At 41.7% G+C, this 19572-nt stretch overlaps 6 protein-coding genes across 8 annotated transcripts; 3 read left to right on the top strand and 3 right to left on the bottom strand.

The window, feature by feature from the left end:
• Nucleotides 1–4372: 4372 nt before the first annotated feature.
• On the top strand, nucleotides 4373–4888 carry LOC6540702 (34 kDa spicule matrix protein). The gene has a single exon (XM_001968830.3). It carries the CDS (start codon nucleotides 4373–4375, stop codon nucleotides 4886–4888), a length of 516 nt encoding a protein of 171 aa, XP_001968866.1.
• A 440-nt stretch (nucleotides 4889–5328) lies between these two features.
• On the bottom strand, nucleotides 5329–6051 carry LOC6540707 (vitelline membrane protein Vm26Ab). The gene has a single exon (XM_001968829.3). It carries the CDS (start codon nucleotides 5914–5916, stop codon nucleotides 5392–5394), a length of 525 nt encoding a protein of 174 aa, XP_001968865.1. The 5' UTR covers nucleotides 5917–6051; the 3' UTR covers nucleotides 5329–5391.
• A 72-nt stretch (nucleotides 6052–6123) lies between these two features.
• On the top strand, nucleotides 6124–6480 carry LOC6540711. Its single transcript, XM_001968828.3, has one exon. It carries the CDS (start codon nucleotides 6176–6178, stop codon nucleotides 6467–6469), a length of 294 nt encoding a protein of 97 aa, XP_001968864.1. The 5' UTR covers nucleotides 6124–6175; the 3' UTR covers nucleotides 6470–6480.
• A 181-nt stretch (nucleotides 6481–6661) lies between these two features.
• On the top strand, nucleotides 6662–7676 carry LOC6540714 (transmembrane protein 138). Its single transcript, XM_001968827.3, has 3 exons — nucleotides 6662–6910; nucleotides 6968–7221; nucleotides 7279–7676. Exons 1-3 carry the CDS (start codon nucleotides 6777–6779, stop codon nucleotides 7386–7388), a joined length of 498 nt encoding a protein of 165 aa, XP_001968863.1. The 5' UTR covers nucleotides 6662–6776; the 3' UTR covers nucleotides 7389–7676.
• Nucleotides 7677–7729: 53 nt separating this feature from the next.
• Nucleotides 7730–13580, bottom strand: LOC6540722 (serine/threonine-protein kinase 11-interacting protein). Of its 2 annotated transcripts, none has more exons than XM_015159871.2 (10): nucleotides 13409–13580; nucleotides 13029–13191; nucleotides 11181–12887; nucleotides 11002–11122; nucleotides 10800–10935; nucleotides 10604–10736; nucleotides 10371–10553; nucleotides 9939–10007; nucleotides 8521–9579; nucleotides 7730–8465 (listed from the first exon to the last, which is right to left on the bottom strand). In XM_015159871.2, the coding sequence occupies exons 2-10, from the start codon at nucleotides 13117–13119 to the stop codon at nucleotides 7999–8001; spliced, it is 3966 nt and encodes a 1321-aa protein (XP_015015357.1). In that variant the 5' UTR covers nucleotides 13120–13191; nucleotides 13409–13580; the 3' UTR covers nucleotides 7730–7998. The 2 variants fall into 2 exon arrangements, with proteins under 2 accessions (XP_015015357.1, XP_026834707.1); XM_026978906.1 differs by having other exon boundaries at nucleotides 13029–13309; nucleotides 13409–13427.
• Nucleotides 13581–13983: 403 nt separating this feature from the next.
• Nucleotides 13984–19303, bottom strand: LOC6542538 (glycerol-3-phosphate dehydrogenase [NAD(+)], cytoplasmic). 2 transcript variants are annotated; one of them, XM_001968825.3, is made up of 7 exons: nucleotides 18777–19303; nucleotides 18466–18643; nucleotides 16604–16810; nucleotides 16166–16538; nucleotides 15675–15828; nucleotides 15518–15610; nucleotides 13984–14984 (listed from the first exon to the last, which is right to left on the bottom strand). In XM_001968825.3, the coding sequence occupies exons 1-7, from the start codon at nucleotides 18818–18820 to the stop codon at nucleotides 14951–14953; spliced, it is 1083 nt and encodes a 360-aa protein (XP_001968861.1). In that variant the 5' UTR covers nucleotides 18821–19303; the 3' UTR covers nucleotides 13984–14950. The 2 variants fall into 2 exon arrangements, with proteins under 2 accessions (XP_001968861.1, XP_015015356.1); XM_015159870.2 differs by having other exon boundaries at nucleotides 13984–14436.
• Nucleotides 19304–19572: the final 269 nt, after the last annotated feature.

Below are 19572 nucleotides of genomic sequence, written 5' to 3'. Positions count from 1 at the left end.
AACCTTTTTGTGTTATTTATTTTTTAGCTCGTACAAGTATGTTCATTATTTGTTCATTTATAATAACTTAATACTATCAAGCTATTATAAAATATGAATATTTAAGACCGACAGCATTTAAGAGAATATTAATAATATATTAGAATATTGTATATCATGTTAATCCTCTTTTGCACTATAAGTACAGTGTTAATATTTAATGTTCCTATCTTTGAAATTAAATTTAAGTTTTGGATCGCTTTCAAATTAATTAAAAAATAAATATTTATTACTGTCTTCCCCATTTTAACTGCAAGCATTTTAAAATATCTTCTTCACCAATGCAATGCATACTTTTTGGAGAAATTTAATGTTGATAAATGATAAAGAGATAAACGAAGTGAGTCTTGTCGTTCAGTGTAGCCCAAATCGACTAAAATTTTGTTTAGCAAGAATGCAATTGCGCTAAAATTTTGGGTCACTTATTTGATCGGAAATTCTGACTTTAAATAGGGCTTACTTCGTTACGTCGAAATGTGTATACTCTGACATTAAATCAGTGATGACGCCCAAGGACCACGAACCGATCGCCGAGAAACATAAGCTTTGATGGACTTAACAAAAAATATACCCAAAAATATGAACTGCAATGAAATCACTAAAAAAAACTTAATCATGAATTGTTTTCATTAAGGGCATAACTAGTTTCTAGCAGCCCAAAACCTCAAGGTATATGGGAAAACCATTCTGATACCAATAGAACAATGCTTAGCCAAGATAATCCTTATATCGAATTTGCCACTTATGCCACTACAAAATCCGATTAAGATAAGTTAAGTTACGGAGTTTAGATCTTCAGCCTTGGGGTATTTCTTAATTTTTTTGAATTTGTACAACACATCATCACATCACATCAGAAAAATTACGAAAAACTTAAAAAAAAATAGATTTTTAAATTTGAATGCAGATTTTTAGAGAATAGCGTCAGAAACATTTTGAGGTATTCCACTTCAAAATCCGATTGAAATAGGTTGAGTTATGGAGTTTAGAACTTCAGCCTTGGGACATTTTTGAACTCTTGAATTTCTACATCATAACATCAAAAAAATGAAAAAAAAAATGAAAAAAAATTATTTTCTAAATTTAAATGTAGATTTTTAGAGAATTACGCCAGAAACATTTAGAGGTATTCCACTTCAAAATCCGATTGAAATAGGTGTAGTTATGGAGTGTAGAACTTCAGCCTTGGGACATTTTTGAACTCTTTTGAATTTCTACAATATCAAAAAAAAAAATTTAAATGCAGAGTTTTAGAGAATTACGCCAGAAACATTTAGAGGTATGCCACTTAAAAATCCGATTAAGATAAGTTGAGTTATGGAGTGTAGAACTTCAGCCTTGGGACATTTTTGAATTTCTACAACATTATAACATCAAAAAAATTACAAAAAAAATGAAAAAAAATTATTTTCTAAATTTGAATGCAGATTTTTAGAGAATATCGTCAGAAACATTTTGAGGTATGCCACTTCAAAATCCGATTAAAATAAGTTGAGTTATGGAGTGTAGAACTTCAGCCTTGTGACATTTTTGAATTTCTACAACATAACATCAATAAAATTACAAAAAAATTGAAAAAAAATAAATTTCTAAATTTGAATGCAACTTTTTAGAGAATTGCGTCAGAAACATTTAGAGGTATGCCACTTCAAAATCCGATTAAGATTAGTTGAGTTATGGAGCTTAGAACTTCAGATTTGGGACATTTTTAAATTTTTTTGAATTTCTACAAAGTCATACATCAGAAAAATTACAAAAAAATTAAAAAAAAATAAATTTCTAAATTTGAATGCAATTTTTTAGAGAATTGCGTCAGAAACATTTAGAGGTATGCCACTTCAAAATCCGATTAAGATTAGTGGAGTTATGGAGTATAGATCTTCAGCCTTGGGATATTTTTTGGACTTCTACAACATCACACATCAAAAAAATTACAAAAAAATTGAAAAAAAATAAATTTCTAAATTTGAATGCAACTTTTTAGAGAATTGCGTCAGAAACATTTAGAGGTATGCCACTTCAAAATCCGATTAAGATTAGTGGAGTTATGGAGTATAGAACTTCAGCCTTGGTATATTTTTTGGACTTCTACAACATCACACATCAAAAAAATTACAAAAAAATTGAAAAAAAATAAATTTCTAAATTTGAATGCAACTTTTTAGAGAATTGCGTCAGAAACATTTAGAGGTATGCCACTTCAAAATCCGATTAAGATTAGTTGAGTTATGGAGTATAGAACTTCAGCCTTGGGATATTTTTTGGACTTCTACAACATCACACATCAAAAAAATTACAAAAAAATTAAAAAAAAATAAATTTCTAAATTTGAATGCAACTTTTTAGAGAATTGCGTCAGAAACATTTAGAGGTATGCCACTTCAAAATCCGATTAAGATTAGTTGAGTTATGGAGCTTAGAACTTCAGATTTGGGACATTTTTAAATTTTTTTGAATTTCTACAAAGTCATACATCAGAAAAATTACAAAAAAATTGAAAAAAAATAAATTTCTAAATTTGAATGCAATTTTTTAGAGAATTGCGTCAGAAACATTTAGAGGTATGCCACTTCAAAATCCGATTAAGATTAGTGGAGTTATGGAGTATAGAACTTCAGCCTTGGGATATTTTTTGGACTTCTACAACATCACACATCAAAAAAATTACAAAAAAATTGAAAAAAAATAAATTTCTAAATTTGAATGCAACTTTTTAGAGAATTGCGTCAGAAACATTTAGAGGTATGCCACTTCAAAATCCGATTAAGATTAGTGGAGTTATGGAGTATAGAACTTCAGCCTTGGGATATTTTTTGGACTTCTACAACATCACACATCAAAAAAATTACAAAAAAATTGAAAAAAAATAAATTTCTAAATTTGAATGCAACTTTTTAGAGAATTGCGTCAGAAACATTTAGAGGTATGCCACTTCAAAATCCGATTAAAATAGGTTGAGTTATGGAGTGTAGAACTTCAGCCTTGTGACATTTTTGAATTTCTACAACATTATAACATCAAAAAAATTACAAAAAAAATGAAAAAAAATTATTTTTCTAAATTTGAATGCAGATTTTTAGAGAATAGCGTCAGAAACATTTTGAGGTATGCCACTTCAAAATCCGATTAAAATAAGTTGAGTTATGGAGTGTAGAACTTCAGCCTTGGGACATTTTTGAACTCTTTTGAATTTCTACAACATCATAACATCAAAAAAATGAAAAAAAAATGAAAAAAAATTATTTTCTAAATTTAAATGCAGAGTTTTAGAGAATTACGCCAGAAACATTTAGAGGTATGCCACTTAAAAATCCGATTAAGATAAGTTGAGTTATGGAGTGTAGAACTTCAGCCTTGGGACATTTTTGAATTTCTACAACATTATAACATCAAAAAAATTAAAAAAAAAATTTTTTTTAAAAATTTTTAAATTTGAATGCAGATTTTTAGAGAATTACGCCAGAATCTTTTAGAGGTATTATACTTAAAAAATCCGATTAAAATAGGTTGAGTTATGGAGTGTAGAACTTCAGCCTTGGGACATTTTTGAACTCTTTTGAATTTCTACAACATCATAACATCAAAAAAATGAAAAAAATTTTTTTCTAAATTTAAATGCAGAGTTTTGGAGAATTACGCCAGAAACATTTAGAGGGACTTCAAAGTCCGATTTATGCAATTCGAGGCTGCCCAAAAATAATTTCATCCAAATCCGCAGATATAGGCGATTGCAACCAAGCAAACTTTCCGTTTAACCTTTGTGCCAAGCAGCGCGTCTTAGGTCACTGAACCGCTGGAAATGCAGCTACAAATCTAAAACACATATATACATTTTATACTAATATACATATGTTTTTTATAAATATATATATTTTAGCAAGAAGAAATGCTTGCGACACATCCGAAACATCGACAAAGCGGAAAAGTGAAAAGTGCAAGCGATTGGGTAATGCGATATCGGATCCCATCAATCGCTTGACTGGGCGGTCAGCCTACAAGCCGGAAAGCAGCGGTGGCTACAATGTGCTGACCTTCGGGTTTCAGGTGCTCGTAGGGTTTCCGAGCCCAGCCAAGTAATGGCACGGGTCCACCCCGCAGATTAGCCCCATCCCAAGCTCCATGCCCCATTTTCTCGAACTTCCAACTTCGCCCCAGTTGTGATCCCACGCGCCCTCTGGAATGCGCGACCAACTGACCCAGTTGCTGGGGGTTACCTTGGCCATCTCCGCTTCCGCTTCGTTGTGCACTTCTGGTGGCATGAGGTTATAAAAGCCACTTGAACACCGCCGCATCTTGGCTTTCTCAGCTAGCACCGCCGCCATATCAAGTCAGCATGTGGAAGTATCTCGGATTCCTTGCCGTTCTGGGCGCAGCGAGTTCTCTGGGTCAGCAGACTGGCTTTGCAGCGTCGACGTGTGGCGGGGGTACTGGGTGTTTGAGGTCATCAGCTGCCGAGCACTCGGATCAGCAACTGAATCGTAGGAGGAGGCAACAGCAGATCCTACAGGAGGTTATCGTGGAGAACAACTTTGGGGGTCCTGGCTTCGGGGGACCTGGCTTTGGAGGTCCAGGATTCGGAGGTCCTGGCTTCGGCGGTCCTGGCTTTGGAGGTCCTGGCTTTGGACGACCCGGCTTCGGAGGTCCCGGGTTTGGAGGTCCTGGCTTCGGACGTGGCAAATTTGGCTTTGCCCGCAGCTACGACCAGGCGGATGAGGAGGCACCGGCCCAGGGAACATACCAACAGCAAGGCACACTCAGTGAAGTTCCTTCTCCAACTTGCCCCAAAAACTATGTGTTCTCCTGTGAAGCGGTTATCAAGCCCGTTCCATGTGGGCACAGCTCATATTGATGAACTAGATGATCGTTAATAAACTGAATTTTACCAAGATTTTTCAACCTTTTTAATTTGCCAATTCTTATTTACTACTTTTTTTGGGAACTATTAAATTAAAATCAGATTAACAATAATCTTTTTAATAAGTTTCGCATTCTCTCTTTCCTGCTTAGAAATGATAGTACCACCATATGTAATATTGGGACATGACTTTTATAAATAATAACAAGTGCATTTTTACACAAAAAAAAAAAAATGTAAATCTAGGTTTTAGTTAGGAACGCTTGTTCCCTTAAAAAACAAATATACTAGTAAAACATTCATGTATTCGTTTTATCAAATCGATAATAATTATTATTATAATAAAACAGTGAGCTGAAACTTGAAGAAGAAAAACCGATTGTCCAAATCTCTAAAACCCTTGGATGACCCCATAAATAAAAACTCTTAAATGATTTTTTTATATAAGCATTACTTTATTCATAGGTTCAGTAGTCCAGTCAGATTCGGTCGCATCCTTAAAGTTCACGGACGAAGGGCACGGCGTACTGGGGCACGTACTGGGAGTAGGCACCGGCGGATCCGTAGGACTGAGCTGGGGCGGAGCAGGGCACGGGCTGCAGGGAGGGCTGGCAGCTGAACAGGTAGTTCTTGGGGCACGGCGGCGACGGAATGGAGGCGGGTGCGGAGTAGGCTGGTGCCGCTGGAGCAGCGTAGGCGGGGGCAGCGGGAGCGGAGTAGGCGGGGGCAGCGGGAGCAGAGTAGGCGGGGGCAGCGGGAGCAGAGTAGGCGGGGGCAGCTGGAGCAGAGTAGGCCGGGGCAGCGGGAGCGGAGTAGGCGGAAGCAGCGGGAGCAGCGGAGTACGATGGCGCAGCTGGGGCAGCTCCGTACCCTCCGTAGGCGGCACGCGACACACGGATGTTCTCGGCCAGCGGGGCAGGGATGAGGATGCCCTGTGTGGGCTGCAGCTGGATGGTCTCCGAGGACACGACGGACACGGCGACGAGGCCGGCGATGAGGAGGTGACCAAAGTTGAATGCCATTGTGGATGGTTCTCGAGCTGTCTCTGCTTGCTGCTGAAGTGGCGAACGAAGGGTGACTGTTGGTGGTAGCCACCCAGCCAATCCACTTTATAGCCCACTCGGAAAACGCTGATCGCACTGCCGGAGTAGTGCGACTGTGGGCCGAAAAAATGCAAATGGAAGCACCGCAGCTCGAAATCTGCTGACGACCTGCAACCTGCAGTCGACTTTGGAGGAGGGTATTGGGTGCCGGCTTTTGGCCAACCAGCTCTCTTCGCAAATGGCTAAGACGTTGACGTTCTGGTTTCTGGTCTTGGCTCTGGTGACCTTAAATCCAACCTGGCCATGGTGGCGCGCAGGGGCTGCCGAAGTCACTTCCGCATCGATGTTCCAGTTTCTGGACCGACACAGTGCCGCAGGCGACCACAGTTGGTCCCACCTACTGCCCGTAAACTTTTACTCCGAGATGAACCAGCAGTACTACAGGAGATTCCGGCGCCAGGCGGGCAAGATGGGCACATTCGGATCGGGAAAACGGCAGCAGTACCCTTTTGAATATGCTCGATATGTCTGATAATAAAAGCAACCAAGTGTTACCTTTAGTTATTAGTACTACTTGTATCCTGAATGTATTTGGAAGGAGAGAGCTGGGTTCTAATAATACATTCCCAGTTCGGTTCCCGCCACTGCCTGCCACCTGACTTCAAACTGGTTTGCATAGTTCTCCATGAAAATCTGCCTATCGATAAGCAAATAGTACGAGCCCAACAGCGCATGACCGCAGTGGTAGCTTTGACGTCACCAGGACGAAGGACACAACAAACCCACGCACAGTAAGCACGCAACAAATTGGCCGAAGCGCTTGACATTTGGACACCGCCATGAAGCTAACTCTGCGTCGCTACTCCTGGGTGCTCCTGTTCCAGTTCGCCCTTTTGGGGCTGGACCTCTTCTGCAACGCCTTTGGTCCTTCGCTGGCCAGGAACCGATTGCAGACAGCCATCATTCTCTTTGTGTGAGTATCCTGGGTAGTCGAGGAGCCTCTGTTTGTGACCACTGCATGTTACCACAGCACCCAGGATGCCCTGATCATCGCCGAGTACCTGCTGTTCACCCTCGCGCTGCACTCGACGTGTGTGTACCAGGTCGGCGCCTCCCACATAATCCTGCGGAATTGCAAGCTCTTTATGGCCAGCATTACCATCTACTTCCTGCTGTCCGCCGCCCAGCACTTCTGGATCATCTACCTATACCGTCAGCCGCCAGCAGAGGACGGACAACAATGGCCTTTGGGGCTGATTGCCCTGTCAGTGGGACAGCGAATCAGTGAGTTCCGGAAATATTCCTTCCATGCTTACCCTGATGTTTTCCTCTCCCCCACAGTGTCCGTTTTCTATTACTACAGCTCCAAGTCGACGGCTCTGACCATGGCAGATCCTCGCTTCAAGGAGGAACACCTTGACTGGATCGCAGATCAGCTGGGCGATAAGTAAGGCGCCAGTTAAGTGGTCAATTCGATGTGAGTCAGGATAAAAAGTGCACTGTACATAGAGTTTTGCTATAAGTCGGCCGATTTAAAACATAAATCATAAACCTCTATGCCGAAATTTAAGTAGATAGCACAAAAATTGAACGGACCGAGTATAGATGTATAAAACATTTATGACTCAAGTGTGATTATTATTTCATTAGCATTCAAAATTCCTGACAATATTGTAGTTATGTTGTTCCCGAAAACATTATGTATATGGGTAAATGTAAATAAAAGTAAATATGTCAATCAATTATTAATCCAAACAGTATCTCATAAAAAAAATTTAAACAAGTTGGACAATTTATTTTTGTAATATCTGAATATATTGCAAGGACTCCAAAAAATAATAACCTCTATATTTATAAATATATACATTTAAATCGTGGTACAGCACCATTTCTTATTGATTCAAAGATCTAGCCTAAGTTAATAAAACTAATCTGACATTAAATAACATAGTCAATTAAGATCAACAATTCTAAACTTTGCACAATAATTGGAACAGGCTGTATTCAATTTTCTAGTTAAATCCTCTCCTCACTTATTAATTCCTCGAGAATAAACCCGCACTACGTTCCAGAGAGACTGAATGGCACTCCAAATAGCTGCTCCCAACCTTTTCCGATGACATTCAGGCAACACGCGGCATTGGCATGCGTTTCGAACTGCAACTGCCATATCTCGCACCTGTTTTGCGTCTCATCAATAAAGTTGATCGCATACTTGTGGTCTGTAATGCGCTCCACGTCCACCAAATTGCTCAATGGCTGATTAAGGCTAACCTCTGGGTGAATAGGCTTTTCCTGAATTTTATCTGACAGCCACAAGAATTTGCCGTTTCCTGAGATGTACAAATGCGACTCCGTGATCAGGAGCAGGGATGGTTCAAAGTTGCTCTTCTCCTGGTCACAAATCCATTGGCAGCTGGGAATCAGGGAGCACATCTTGACTGTTTCGGACGCAATGGTATCCAACTGATGGCTGAGTGTGGGGGATGGTTGGTGATTCAGTTTGCACTGCTCAGGCAGAGAATTATCTGTGGGAAAACAATTAGTTTTAGCAAAAGAAGAACATCCGAAAAGTTCACTCACTTTGTAAATAATTCAGTAAACTATCGGTCCTCAGCATGTCATGCAAAAGCAGGACAAATCCTCCCCAATCCCTTAAGGTGAAGGACAAGCCAAGTTTCCAGGGCAGCAAATCAATGGCCACTAAACGGTTGACTGCCACACTGATGACCTGCCGCAACCATTTGGCCACATCGTCTTGGGGTTCTGCAAATGCCTCCATTAGGTAGCACTTGCAGTTGGACATTACCACGAGCCCTTCTGCCAAGGACTGGGTCTGCTCGTTGTAGATGCGACCTTTGGCCAGCCACTTGAAATGCTCGCCATCCTCTTTGAACTTCCGTTGGTAGAAGTAGAGCTTAAGACGGTGGTCGATATCATTGAAGTCGATGTAGTTAAACTTGTACGGCTGGGTGCCAAAGACAGTTGCCTCCGATTCGATCAGCTTTTTTGAGCTGGACATGAGCAGATTGGTTGACTGAAATACGGATGCGAAGGGCAGCAGGCTGGCCTCCTCAGCGCTTTTCAAACGGCTATTAGACTCCGCGTCCGAGCCACTGACTTGGCTGTTTGACGACTCGGTAAGCAGGGAATTTTTTAGATTCTGTGGCGCTTCATTGCCCTGCTGCTCGTAGGTAGTACATATGCTGTCCGTTACGGATCCCGACGAGCTGCTCTCTGTAAGCGGTACATGGGAAACAGCCGACTTTGCAGGAGCCACGGGAGCTGCACCAGAAGGTGTCGTGGCCTGAGCCTGCTCCGCCAGAAGCTGTCCAAACTCGCGTTCGATGAAGTTCTGCGAGCTCGCTACTTCATCGCGTATCGTCTCCAGATGCGGTAGCTGGGATATGCGGCGTTCTTCTGAGGTCTTGCGACTGGCGCTCTGCACATAGTTTGGGTCTAGTACCTCTATGCTGGACTGGCTCGGATTGGAGATGATGTCCACATCGCTTTCGTTTGCCCGGAACTCTAGATCGCGATCCGTGTTCGAGCTGCCCACTACGGATTGATTGGAGTCGAAGGAGCTCTGTGAGTTGGTAATTTTCGAGCAAGAGCTGCTCTCATTTAGCGAATTGGCGGAACCTATAATGTTAAAACGTTAGTCAGGTGGTCGAATTAACTCAAATGATTTTTAATGGAAGCAGCATTGCTCTCTATGATTAATAAAGCTTTATATATTACTTAAATTTTGATATATTTGCCGGTATCTACAGGTCTTATAATGCGCTAAATTTTGTTTCAGATAATACATAATTTTGGGTACCAGGGCTCAAGACGTGCAATATAAATTTATAAGACGTGTATAAGACCTTCAGGTCCGAGAACTATTAGTGAGTTAGCTTATCTTTGCCTCACGTCCAAATGCTGCTTCACATTACAGAACAAAAGCAAAACGCAAATTGTTTAGTGAAATAAAAAAGTATACAAATTGGCATATTAACTTTTAGTGGCTTGCATCAAACTCCTAAGCTTGGGTGTGTTTTTTGCAGTTGTAAGCCTGCAGTTGGCCACTAAAGTATTAATTAAGTTTTTACATCACAACAATGTTATTGTTGTCGGTAGTTGGGTGAGAGAAAAAGTCCAAAAGAACAATGTAAATATACAAAAGTTAGATTGGTTTTGCCATTTTCGATTTGTGTTCGCATGCAAATAAAATAAAAAGAAATAAAAATTAAATTAATGTACAGTAAATATATCCAACACAAACTTAAAATTATTCACCAAATACAACAAAAACCATAGCGAATCTCAAAAAATGGCTGCATAACTAATGAAATGCTTCTGAAACCATAAACTGAACTACAAAAGCAATAATCTTTAGAAATTTTCTAGAACATCATCAAAGTAAAAAAGAAAACTGGCCAAGGACTTGCCAATGCTGTTGCTTTCTTCCTTATTTGTCGCCTCAGCAAATGCCTCCACTGGGGATTCCTCCACAATCATGGCGGGCGAAAGTTTGGGCTCCGCCACCACTTCTCCAGAAGGTTTGGTCAAAGATGAGGATAACTCGGTTACTTCAGCTACATAAACACTGCGACAATCCGGACATCGCAATTCTAAAACAAATGCAATTAAAGTAAGTTTCTTTTATTTCTCCTGTACTCACCCTTTGTATTATATCGCTTGCTTTTTTGCTCAATAGTAAATTGAGTTAAGCAATTCACACAGCGATAAATGGATATGTTCATTTCGGTTAGATCACGCTGCGATAGAATGTGTCGCAGTTTCTTTTCCAGTTCCTTCATATAAATAAACCAGATTTGAATTGCCTGTTATTCATCAGAATTCATCAGTTGACTAACCTGACAAAGCGTATTCTCCACGCAATAAATACGCTCTTGTCTATCCTTTCGCATCGTGTCGAAATTGATTCGCAAGGTGTTGGACCTAACGCGCTCGCATGATTCCAGGATTTTTAGACTCCATTTGGCTTTTGTCCTGTATAGTAAACGAAAATGTTGGGAACATGAAACGAACATTCTCTTCATTTAATGTTAAACTTACCTTTCAGATAACGTGTCTTTTTCGCGTATAAAATTCGATGATATGGTGAGAAACAGAGCCTCGCTCGGTTTCTGTTCATGGTAGACTATGTAGGTCTCCTCATCAGACTCAGCATCGGATACTGTAATGTTCGGGTATACATTTAGCAACGAGTTACCGCACTAATCAACGTGTCTTACCTGGATCCTCATCCTGAGCATTTGAGCTACTTGCATAAAGCCGCAACAATTCCTCGTGTCTGTCAGGCGGTCGTCCTTCTGCAGATAGCTCCGTAGTGGAGTTCATGTTGCCCATACTCTCGTATTCTGTCAATTCGCCCTCAGTGCAGGTTTCATAAAGAGTTTCCTCATTTGAATTGTTCGCTTCCGCCTTTATCGGTGTTATAGTGGTCTCAAAGGTGGTAGCTAACAACGCACTGTTCGTGGGTGTGGAGCTAATGTTGTGGTGTTCAGAGGCGGTTCTCGCTTCTGTGGATCCAGATAGCTCACCCAGGAACTCATTAAAAAGCTGGCGAGACTCGATGCGCTCCTGTTCAGTTGGCTGTGGTGTATCGATTCCCAGCATCAGCTCAGCATTGCCGGACTTCAACCACTCATTGCCATAAGTGAGACGTAGTGTCTCGATTTTTTTCTTGGTCTCCAGGTGAGAGTTATCGGCTTCTTCTTCACAGTCGGATCGAGGATTTCGCGTGGAAACGGATGCTGCGTCTGCATCGATCTCACTGCATTCTTCTATGTCCACTGTCCTGATCTTACACGCACTTATCACTTTGCTAGATTGCGAGGTGTCCATTGATATCGACTGATTGTCCTCCAACGCGTAGTTCTTTCCCCTTACAGACACTGAACGCTGCGAGCCGAAACTTGAAAACTGCGAGCCGTCGCTGGTGTTTATGGAAGCAGTAGAGCTGTTGATGGACACGGAGGTACTCCTGGGCGAGCGGTGGTTAAGCGCGCAAATGTAGCGCAACTTTTGGCTGCCCGTCAGCGCTTTCTCCGCCTTAGACAGTGGCTCAAAGTCCAAAAGAAACTTCACAGTTGCGGAGTTCTTATGCAAATACTGCGCTGTCGCCTGGCGATGTTTAGGATTGCAAGCAAGCGGATTTCCTTGCAGATTTAGCACAGTCAGGCTCATCAGGGCACTCAGCGGCAGCAACTGCGAGTGCTCTAACAGACAGTTGTCGGACAGATCCAGGTTGTACAGAGCGTCCAGCTTTGCCACGTCCAGAAGCTCCTCTACGTAGTTGTTGCTGATGTTCAGTAGCTGTAGTCGCTTGCAGGCCTCCATGTGGAACTGTGGAAGGTGCGTAAGGCAGTTGTAGCTCAAGTCCAGGGTCTTTAGGTGCGGCAGCCATTTGATGGCGGCAACGCTGGTGAGCTTATTGTGCCGAAGGTTTAGGTGTTGCAGGTGCTGTGCGAACTCCAGGGCGGTGTCTACACTGCGCAGGCTGTTGTAGCTAAAATCGGCCGCCTTTAGCTCGTTCCACACAAAGCCATTGGAGTTGTCCCCGCCGCAGCGAGTGATAATGTCGTCCACGCTGGTGATGCTTTTTACGCAGATCAGGTGTTGCAGCTGGCCGCGCAATGGTTGTATGCCCACCACCTGGCCAATGTTGATTTTGTTTACTTCGAGCCGGCGCAGTGCTCGGAACTTGGCAATGTCGATGGCGCCCTCGAAATAGTGCTCGCTGGGAAAGTATGTCAGCTTCAAAAGCGTCGTCTTTTGCACAAAGTCGTGAACCAACTGCAGATCGGGGAAGACGCTGGACTTGGCATTGATGGGCTTAACCACCTGAAAAGACTGCGGCTGCAGGTAACCCGCGCCTGCTCCGATCTCAGTGTCCGCGATCAGGGTGAAGGAGTCGTTCAGCGCACGCAGCAAGGAACCTGTGCCGGAGAATGTGTTGAGCGATAAGTAATCGAACTTGGATTGGGGCGTAATAAAGCCCAGTCATCAGCCAACACCCGCATGCCTTTCGCATTTTGCGTGCTAGCTTGTGTCATTAGCTTTAGCTTCAGCTGCCTCACCTGATAACGTCAAGGTAAACTCGGAGCTCAATATTTTGTCGCCGTTCTGCCGGAGCAGGTTGGCCAGCTCGGTGATCTTCTGCGGATCCATGGTCGATCCCCCTGCTAAGGCCGTGCTTTTATCCCATGCGATTTATTCCTTGTGCTGGATGACTTGTTGGTGCTGGGAACAGTGAAATGGTGTTACTCTACCAAGGCTTAGATGAACCAGACCAGTGAAATTGTCCAGGATAGATTAGCTAATGCCTCAGGCACAAGACTCATTTTTCACTAATACTATACTATACGCATTTGCAGTCCATAGAAAAACAACAAAGAGAAATATGTATGACGCCACTGCGCTGCGAAATCGCCTGCATTATATCCCATTTAATATTTACATTGTGCTTTGGCCTGATTTAGTCATGTATCCAGATGGTCGGCAGCATTATTAGTCGACTTTATGTTTGTTTCTTCAATTAGGGCGTAGGAATATTCCACTTGCAGAATGCAAAAATACTTTTGTTATGGCTCTTCTTCTTGCCTATCTGACAATAACAGCGAAACGCGGTCACTAGGGTCTAGAGATGAGCCGATGTTTATTTTATATTACACTATCGGGTATTCGGACTATCGGTATTTCTTCACAATGAAATAAAAATATTTCCAGCAGAAAATTAAGCACAACACAAAATAAGAGGTCAGTATAATATGTGCTAACATTTATTCTCTGCAAATCTACAACAAAGTTTTTAATTCTAAAAATAAAATTTGAAGTAATTGTTGCGCACTAATACGCCAGTAGAATTTTTTTTTTTTGGCGCCACCTATGTGTGGTGGTATATTTATTTTGAAATTGGTCATCAGAGAAACTTATATTTCCATATTATAATTCGCCTCTTATTACCGTAGCCCTTTTCGGTTTTAGTAATATAGCACCGCATACCTTAAAAGTACAAAATAAACTAACACCCCGTTTATTACTCAGCTTTTATTTTTGCAACGATCTTCGGGTAATCATTTAACTCTATTATCTACGCAGTCCGATTAAAATTATACTAAGAATATCTCCGCTAGATCCTTTGGTAACCGTTGAAATACTCCTGGCCACAAAATTACAATATATTGTTAGGTACTTGCGTTTGTTTTTGGCTAGTTTTCAGAATTTAAAACAACTAAATTTTAAAATTAAAGCAGACTTTGGTTGTCAGTTTACTTCCGTGGTTCGTTGGATATGCGTGGATTTGGATTAAAATGAATAAGCTAACTAAGGCAACAACCTATACAAATCCTTGTTAGTTAACTGGTTAGAAAATGGAATCCAAAGATTCATTGAGTTGGCGTTGTGCTGAAAAAATACATTTATTCTCTGTGGTGCATAAAAATGTTAAAAACGTCTCAGCTTCTTTAAGGGATTTACAAATTTTGCCTGTGAAATAAAAGAAGAACAAATTTGAAATCAAAGGCTTCTCGTTCGGTTTAAATAAATACACATCTGTTATAATAAAACACAACCGTGCTTGATTAACTGAAAATTGCAAAATTTATTAATCTTGGAATTTCTGTACGTACTGCTTTTTGCCGATTTGAAGCTGCCAATTTTGAATGTGAAATGAGTTGGGAACACTTTTTGTTGGTATGTACAAAAAAATTGTATTTAATTTATATTTATTTTAACAATTCCAATTAGGTTCAACAATTATGACACTCTTTGTTTTGGTTCGATTATCTAACACTTAAACACTGTACACATTGAAAAACACTTGCGAGAATAAGGGAAATAGAAATGCAGTTGACGTGGAACGACTTTTCTGACTTTATGCATATATCTATAATGCCAGCTTTGTATGCCTTGGTGAAGATGACTGGTTGATTTGATCTATGCAGGTATATATAGTATTTACAATATACATTTGACTGATCTTGTTTAGGTGTAACACAGTTTAAAGTTTTGGCGACGGCATGATGGAGGTTTCCCTATAAAAAATAATATAAAAAGAAGAGAAGGAAACTAATTTGTAATGGATGGAAAATAATATTATATCGATGGATTAGTAGTGACTACGGGATGTAACGAAATAAATGGCTGAATATAAGTCTGAAAACGAATGAAACTGATGCATGTATATCGGGATTATGAATGATTTCTATGGGGAATGTAAAACATTCCTGGTGGTATTTTCATTTTAAAAAATTTTGAATTTCGCATCAAGTTTTATTATTTTAGCACTTTATTAATGTTAGAGTTAAACTTAGTTTAGGTATTAATTAAATAATAACAGGGAAACAATCAAAGAAACAAAAACAGGAGGTGCAACAACTTAGCATAGGAGAAGGATAAACTTAAAATCATAAAAGTTAAGGAAACAATCATAAATCAAAAGTTAATGGTGAGAATAAAAAGCCAGAGCTCATTTCAGAGGATTTTCGGGAAGGCAGGATACAGGATAACAGGATAGCAGGGTAAACAGGCGCAAACGAGACATAACCAATGCAAACGAAACACTTACATATGCTCAGGGTGATTGCGTATGCAATCAATTAAATCTTTAGGCTTGAGCTGATTTGTGCATATTTTGTGGATAGCCGTGAACAGGGGGAATCTGCAAGCAAAAAAGATCAGTTTTAGGCTGTTCGAATCTGATGGGATTAAAAGATCAGTCGTACTTGTCCTCCAGACCCTTGTTCTTCAGCATGTAGTTCACCTCCTCGGCAGTGGGTGGGCCCTGCAGCTTCTGACCGTTAAGCATTTCCTTCTCCAGTTCCTCAATGGTTTTTCCAGAAGTCACAAAGGCCTCAGAGACGCGGCGGTTGCGGCCACCTGCAAAGATAAATAGTTATTTATAGAGTATAATTGCTATATCAGGCATTCCAAATTGTGAGTGCCACCTAATTGTACTTATGCATGAAACAATCAACTTGAAATAACAAGCTAACAGTCGTAAACAGAACTAATTTATTACAGCGCTATTGATGTAGACTACACTAAAGCAATTAGCAAATACTGTTAAATGTGAGTCATTGACGGAGCTGTTTTGCCTTAAAATAATGATAGTATTTGACTAGCAGGTTGCTGATATATCAAATCCGTTGTTTGCCTGTTCCTGATAACCTTCGCAATTTAACCGAGCAACCGAGCAAATTCATATGCAACTCACCGTAACACGTCGTGATAAGATCAGCCACGCCACAGCTCTCAAAGAAGGTGGACAGCTTGCTGCCGGGGTAGAAGACGTCCACAAAGCGAATCATCTCCATGAGACCCAGCCGGATGACAGCTGCTTTGGTGTTGTCCCCCAGCTTCAGGCCATCAACAAAGCCAGCGCCGCAGGCCACGATGTTCTTGAGGGCTCCGCAGACCTCCACGGCATCGGCGTCGTCGACGACCACCACGCGGAAGTGGTTCGCTTGGAAGAGATCGCGCAGCACCTTGCCATATTTCTTGTCCGTGCAGCCGATTGTCGTTTCGCAGAAGTTTCCCTCAGCCACCTCGTTGGCCAGGTTGGCGCCCATCAGCACGGCGCATGGGATCTGCGATGGAAAGTCACATGTGGATTAGATATTCTGGCGGTGTCACCTTTGCGACGCTGACTTGCCTTCAGGTGACGCGTGATTATATGCGAGATCAGATCAATGCCGCCGCCCTCGGCCTTGTCGAAGCCCTTGATCAGTGAGATAGCGATGGCGTTCGGCTTGATCTTGCCCAGGAGCTGTTTGCAGAAGTTGGGAATGAACTGGTGGGGCACCACGAAGATCAGGATGTCGGCGTTCTTGGCGGCCTCAACCAGGTCGGGCACAGCAACCTGTGGAATAGGGGCACAAAGTAAACTTTTCTAATTACTGTGATAACGAAACAAAAAAAAAATATAAAACTCCGATAAGAGTGCTGAAGGTTGAATGAAGGGAACTGTAGATGGATCGCGGAAATCATTTTCCTAGCACGTGTTCCAACTTTTGGAGGCTCGTTCCTCAGCTGTCTAGACTGCTTAAATCTTGGATGGGCTGACCAGATCGGCTGAGCTTGATATGTGTGACGTTGTAGTTGATAGTGTTATTTCTCCATATCGCCATGCTGGCTCGCCAACCTGTTTGTCGCATTTCAAATGAGTTCATATTGCTAATGTGTTTGTTTTTCCTACGCCGGACGATAGTGATTATGAGCTTAAAAAAGACCAAAATGGCAAGCAAATGGAAATTTTAAAAGGTTAAGGCAAATGATGAGCTTGTGTTATGTTGCGCTACTTGCATTTTAATGGGCTCACTGGGGCAATGACATTTAAATAATTGTTATAGGTTTTGTTTTAACGTAACAATCTATGATAAGCAGTAGGATAGCCACACGAATGCTCATTTGGCATAACAAAAGGTAAATTTAACTAGGCACACCAGCTGCCAATCAATAATTCAAGAAGTAGAGACTTCCAAGTTTTCGTCACGTATTTCGTTCTACAGTACGTCATAGGAACAAACTGTAATTCTATACAGGCAAACAAACAAAATTTCCAAATATTTGCATTATTTCTGTGTTGCATCAAACTCATTAGCTGACACATTTTCATTGCCTTTGGCTTTTGCATACTTTTTGCATATCTGACATTGATGGCGATCACTGCTTATAGAATTTCAGTCGTATTTATCTATTTTTCTTGTGGCTATTCTGTTGTTTTGATTCCCCCTCTCCAACAAAGTCGCTGAAAGTCTGCCAAAATGTCAGAGTTTATACTCGTATGTGTGTACATTGTATAGGCAAACAAAAGGTGGGGTGGCATGGGAAAGTGTCGCCCACATTTTGTTTGGATTCTGTTTTTCACGTTTATCAATCCATGCCGCCAACGCATGATTGTGGTGTGTCTGTGTGGCTAGTTTTTTTCCAAAGCATTGTGGCAAATCGAGCCGAGTACAGGGCTAACATTATCGTGGATGAACTGCTGACTCTACTTTATGGATGGACTTTATCACCCGACCCGATCCAGTTGAGCTTATCTATCGAAACAGAAACAAACAGAACAGTTCGAGTGCCTTTGCCGCATGTACACATGTGGACATGTGTAGAAACGCACCTATTTCGAGTGGATCGCCTGCTTATCGCCTGTCCAAATTATCGGCTAATAGAATGTTACCGCGTGCTGGGCGGCCCTGCGAGGGGGTGGCCCGTTGCACGCCCACCGGCCTTGACCTACGTCAAAGGCACTGGGGCGGATTCGCTCTTTTGGGAGAGCGGAGAGCGCGATGCTGGCCCTGAAAGTGCAGCTAGGGTGCAACAAGAGAGCAACAATAGAGCAGCCAGAGAGCAGCGCAGAGAGCGAGCGCGGTGTAAAAATAGACGCGGATTCGACCGATTAGATAATTTGTGGCTGCACGGCCAAGATCAAGGTATGCAGCCTTTATGTAAGCGCACGGCTGTTTCTTAACAATCCGCTCCGGCGTTACATAAGCCAAATAAGCAACCAACACTCACCACATTCGGGGGCAGCTTGTGTCCTTTCAGGTACTTGACGTTCTCGTGCGTCTCGTTGATAATCTCCGTCAGCTTCTTGCCATCGATGAGCTCCTCGTAGACGAACATGGTCACCCGCTCCTCGAACTCCGGCAGTGCGGCGGCATTGGCGCCCACGATTTTCGCTATGGCCGAACCCCTGCAAGGGCGCACGGTATTAGATTAGTGTGGTGGTGTTGGGTGTGGGCGGGTGGGTGTTTGGTTGTGGAGTGGATTGATTGGTCATTATGTAAGTGCATCTGACGAGGTGGCTAATTAAATGCACTACTCACCAGTTGCCGGAGCCCACAATGCACACATTTACTTTATCCGCCATATTTTGTTATTGTTGTCGATAGACTCGCTGATGTGCTTCTTCTTGCTAGCTGCTAAGTACTACTTGGCTCCGCGATTTGGCGCGATTAATCAATCGTAATTGTACTGCAAACTGACACGTCGAAACCGCGGCGACTACTGATTCTTGGTTTGCACTCCACACATGCTAATATAAGCAAAACAAGCACTGCGGCCAACAACAAATCGTTTCGATTGCGAAGAGCGAGAGAGAGTGGAGAGAGTCTGTGTATGTGCTTATGTATGTTTGCTTGTGTGTTAGTGGTGCGATAAGCTCGCTAACGGAAAAACGGTTCACTCTTCCAATGCGCAGTGCACCTTGCAGTAATTGTACCAATGGAAGTTGCTTAAATAATCTTTAGTTTCACTAGAATAGCTAAACTCTGTTACTTTAGTTCAATTGCCGAACTTTGGTGCGATGCATCCCTGGGATGTTGGCCAGTGGTGTAAAACTCGCTTGCGCAGTCACTTGTTTAGTGCTGCAAAACGCGCAATTCGGGCGCCAAATTCAAATTAGTATTATGTGTTTGTACTAAAATCGTTTGTCGTCAGCGGTATTCGTTATTTACATAGTTTACTTATATCATCATTATTTAAATCATTATAGTACTTAAACTTTTGAGGACATATATTTTCGCCCTTACTTTGCAAGTTTTAATGATTTAAAATTAACAACGTGTAATCGAACGCGAAAATTGCAATATTCCGCTTTGAGTACTAATAATCAAATTAACA

This window comes from Drosophila erecta, unplaced genomic scaffold (genome assembly GCF_003286155.1).
Source record: "Drosophila erecta strain 14021-0224.00,06,07 unplaced genomic scaffold, DereRS2 tig00000055-arrow-pilon, whole genome shotgun sequence".
Classification (NCBI taxonomy): Eukaryota; Metazoa; Arthropoda; class Insecta; order Diptera; family Drosophilidae; genus Drosophila; species Drosophila erecta.
This window is presented reverse-complemented; position numbering and strand designations above follow the sequence as displayed.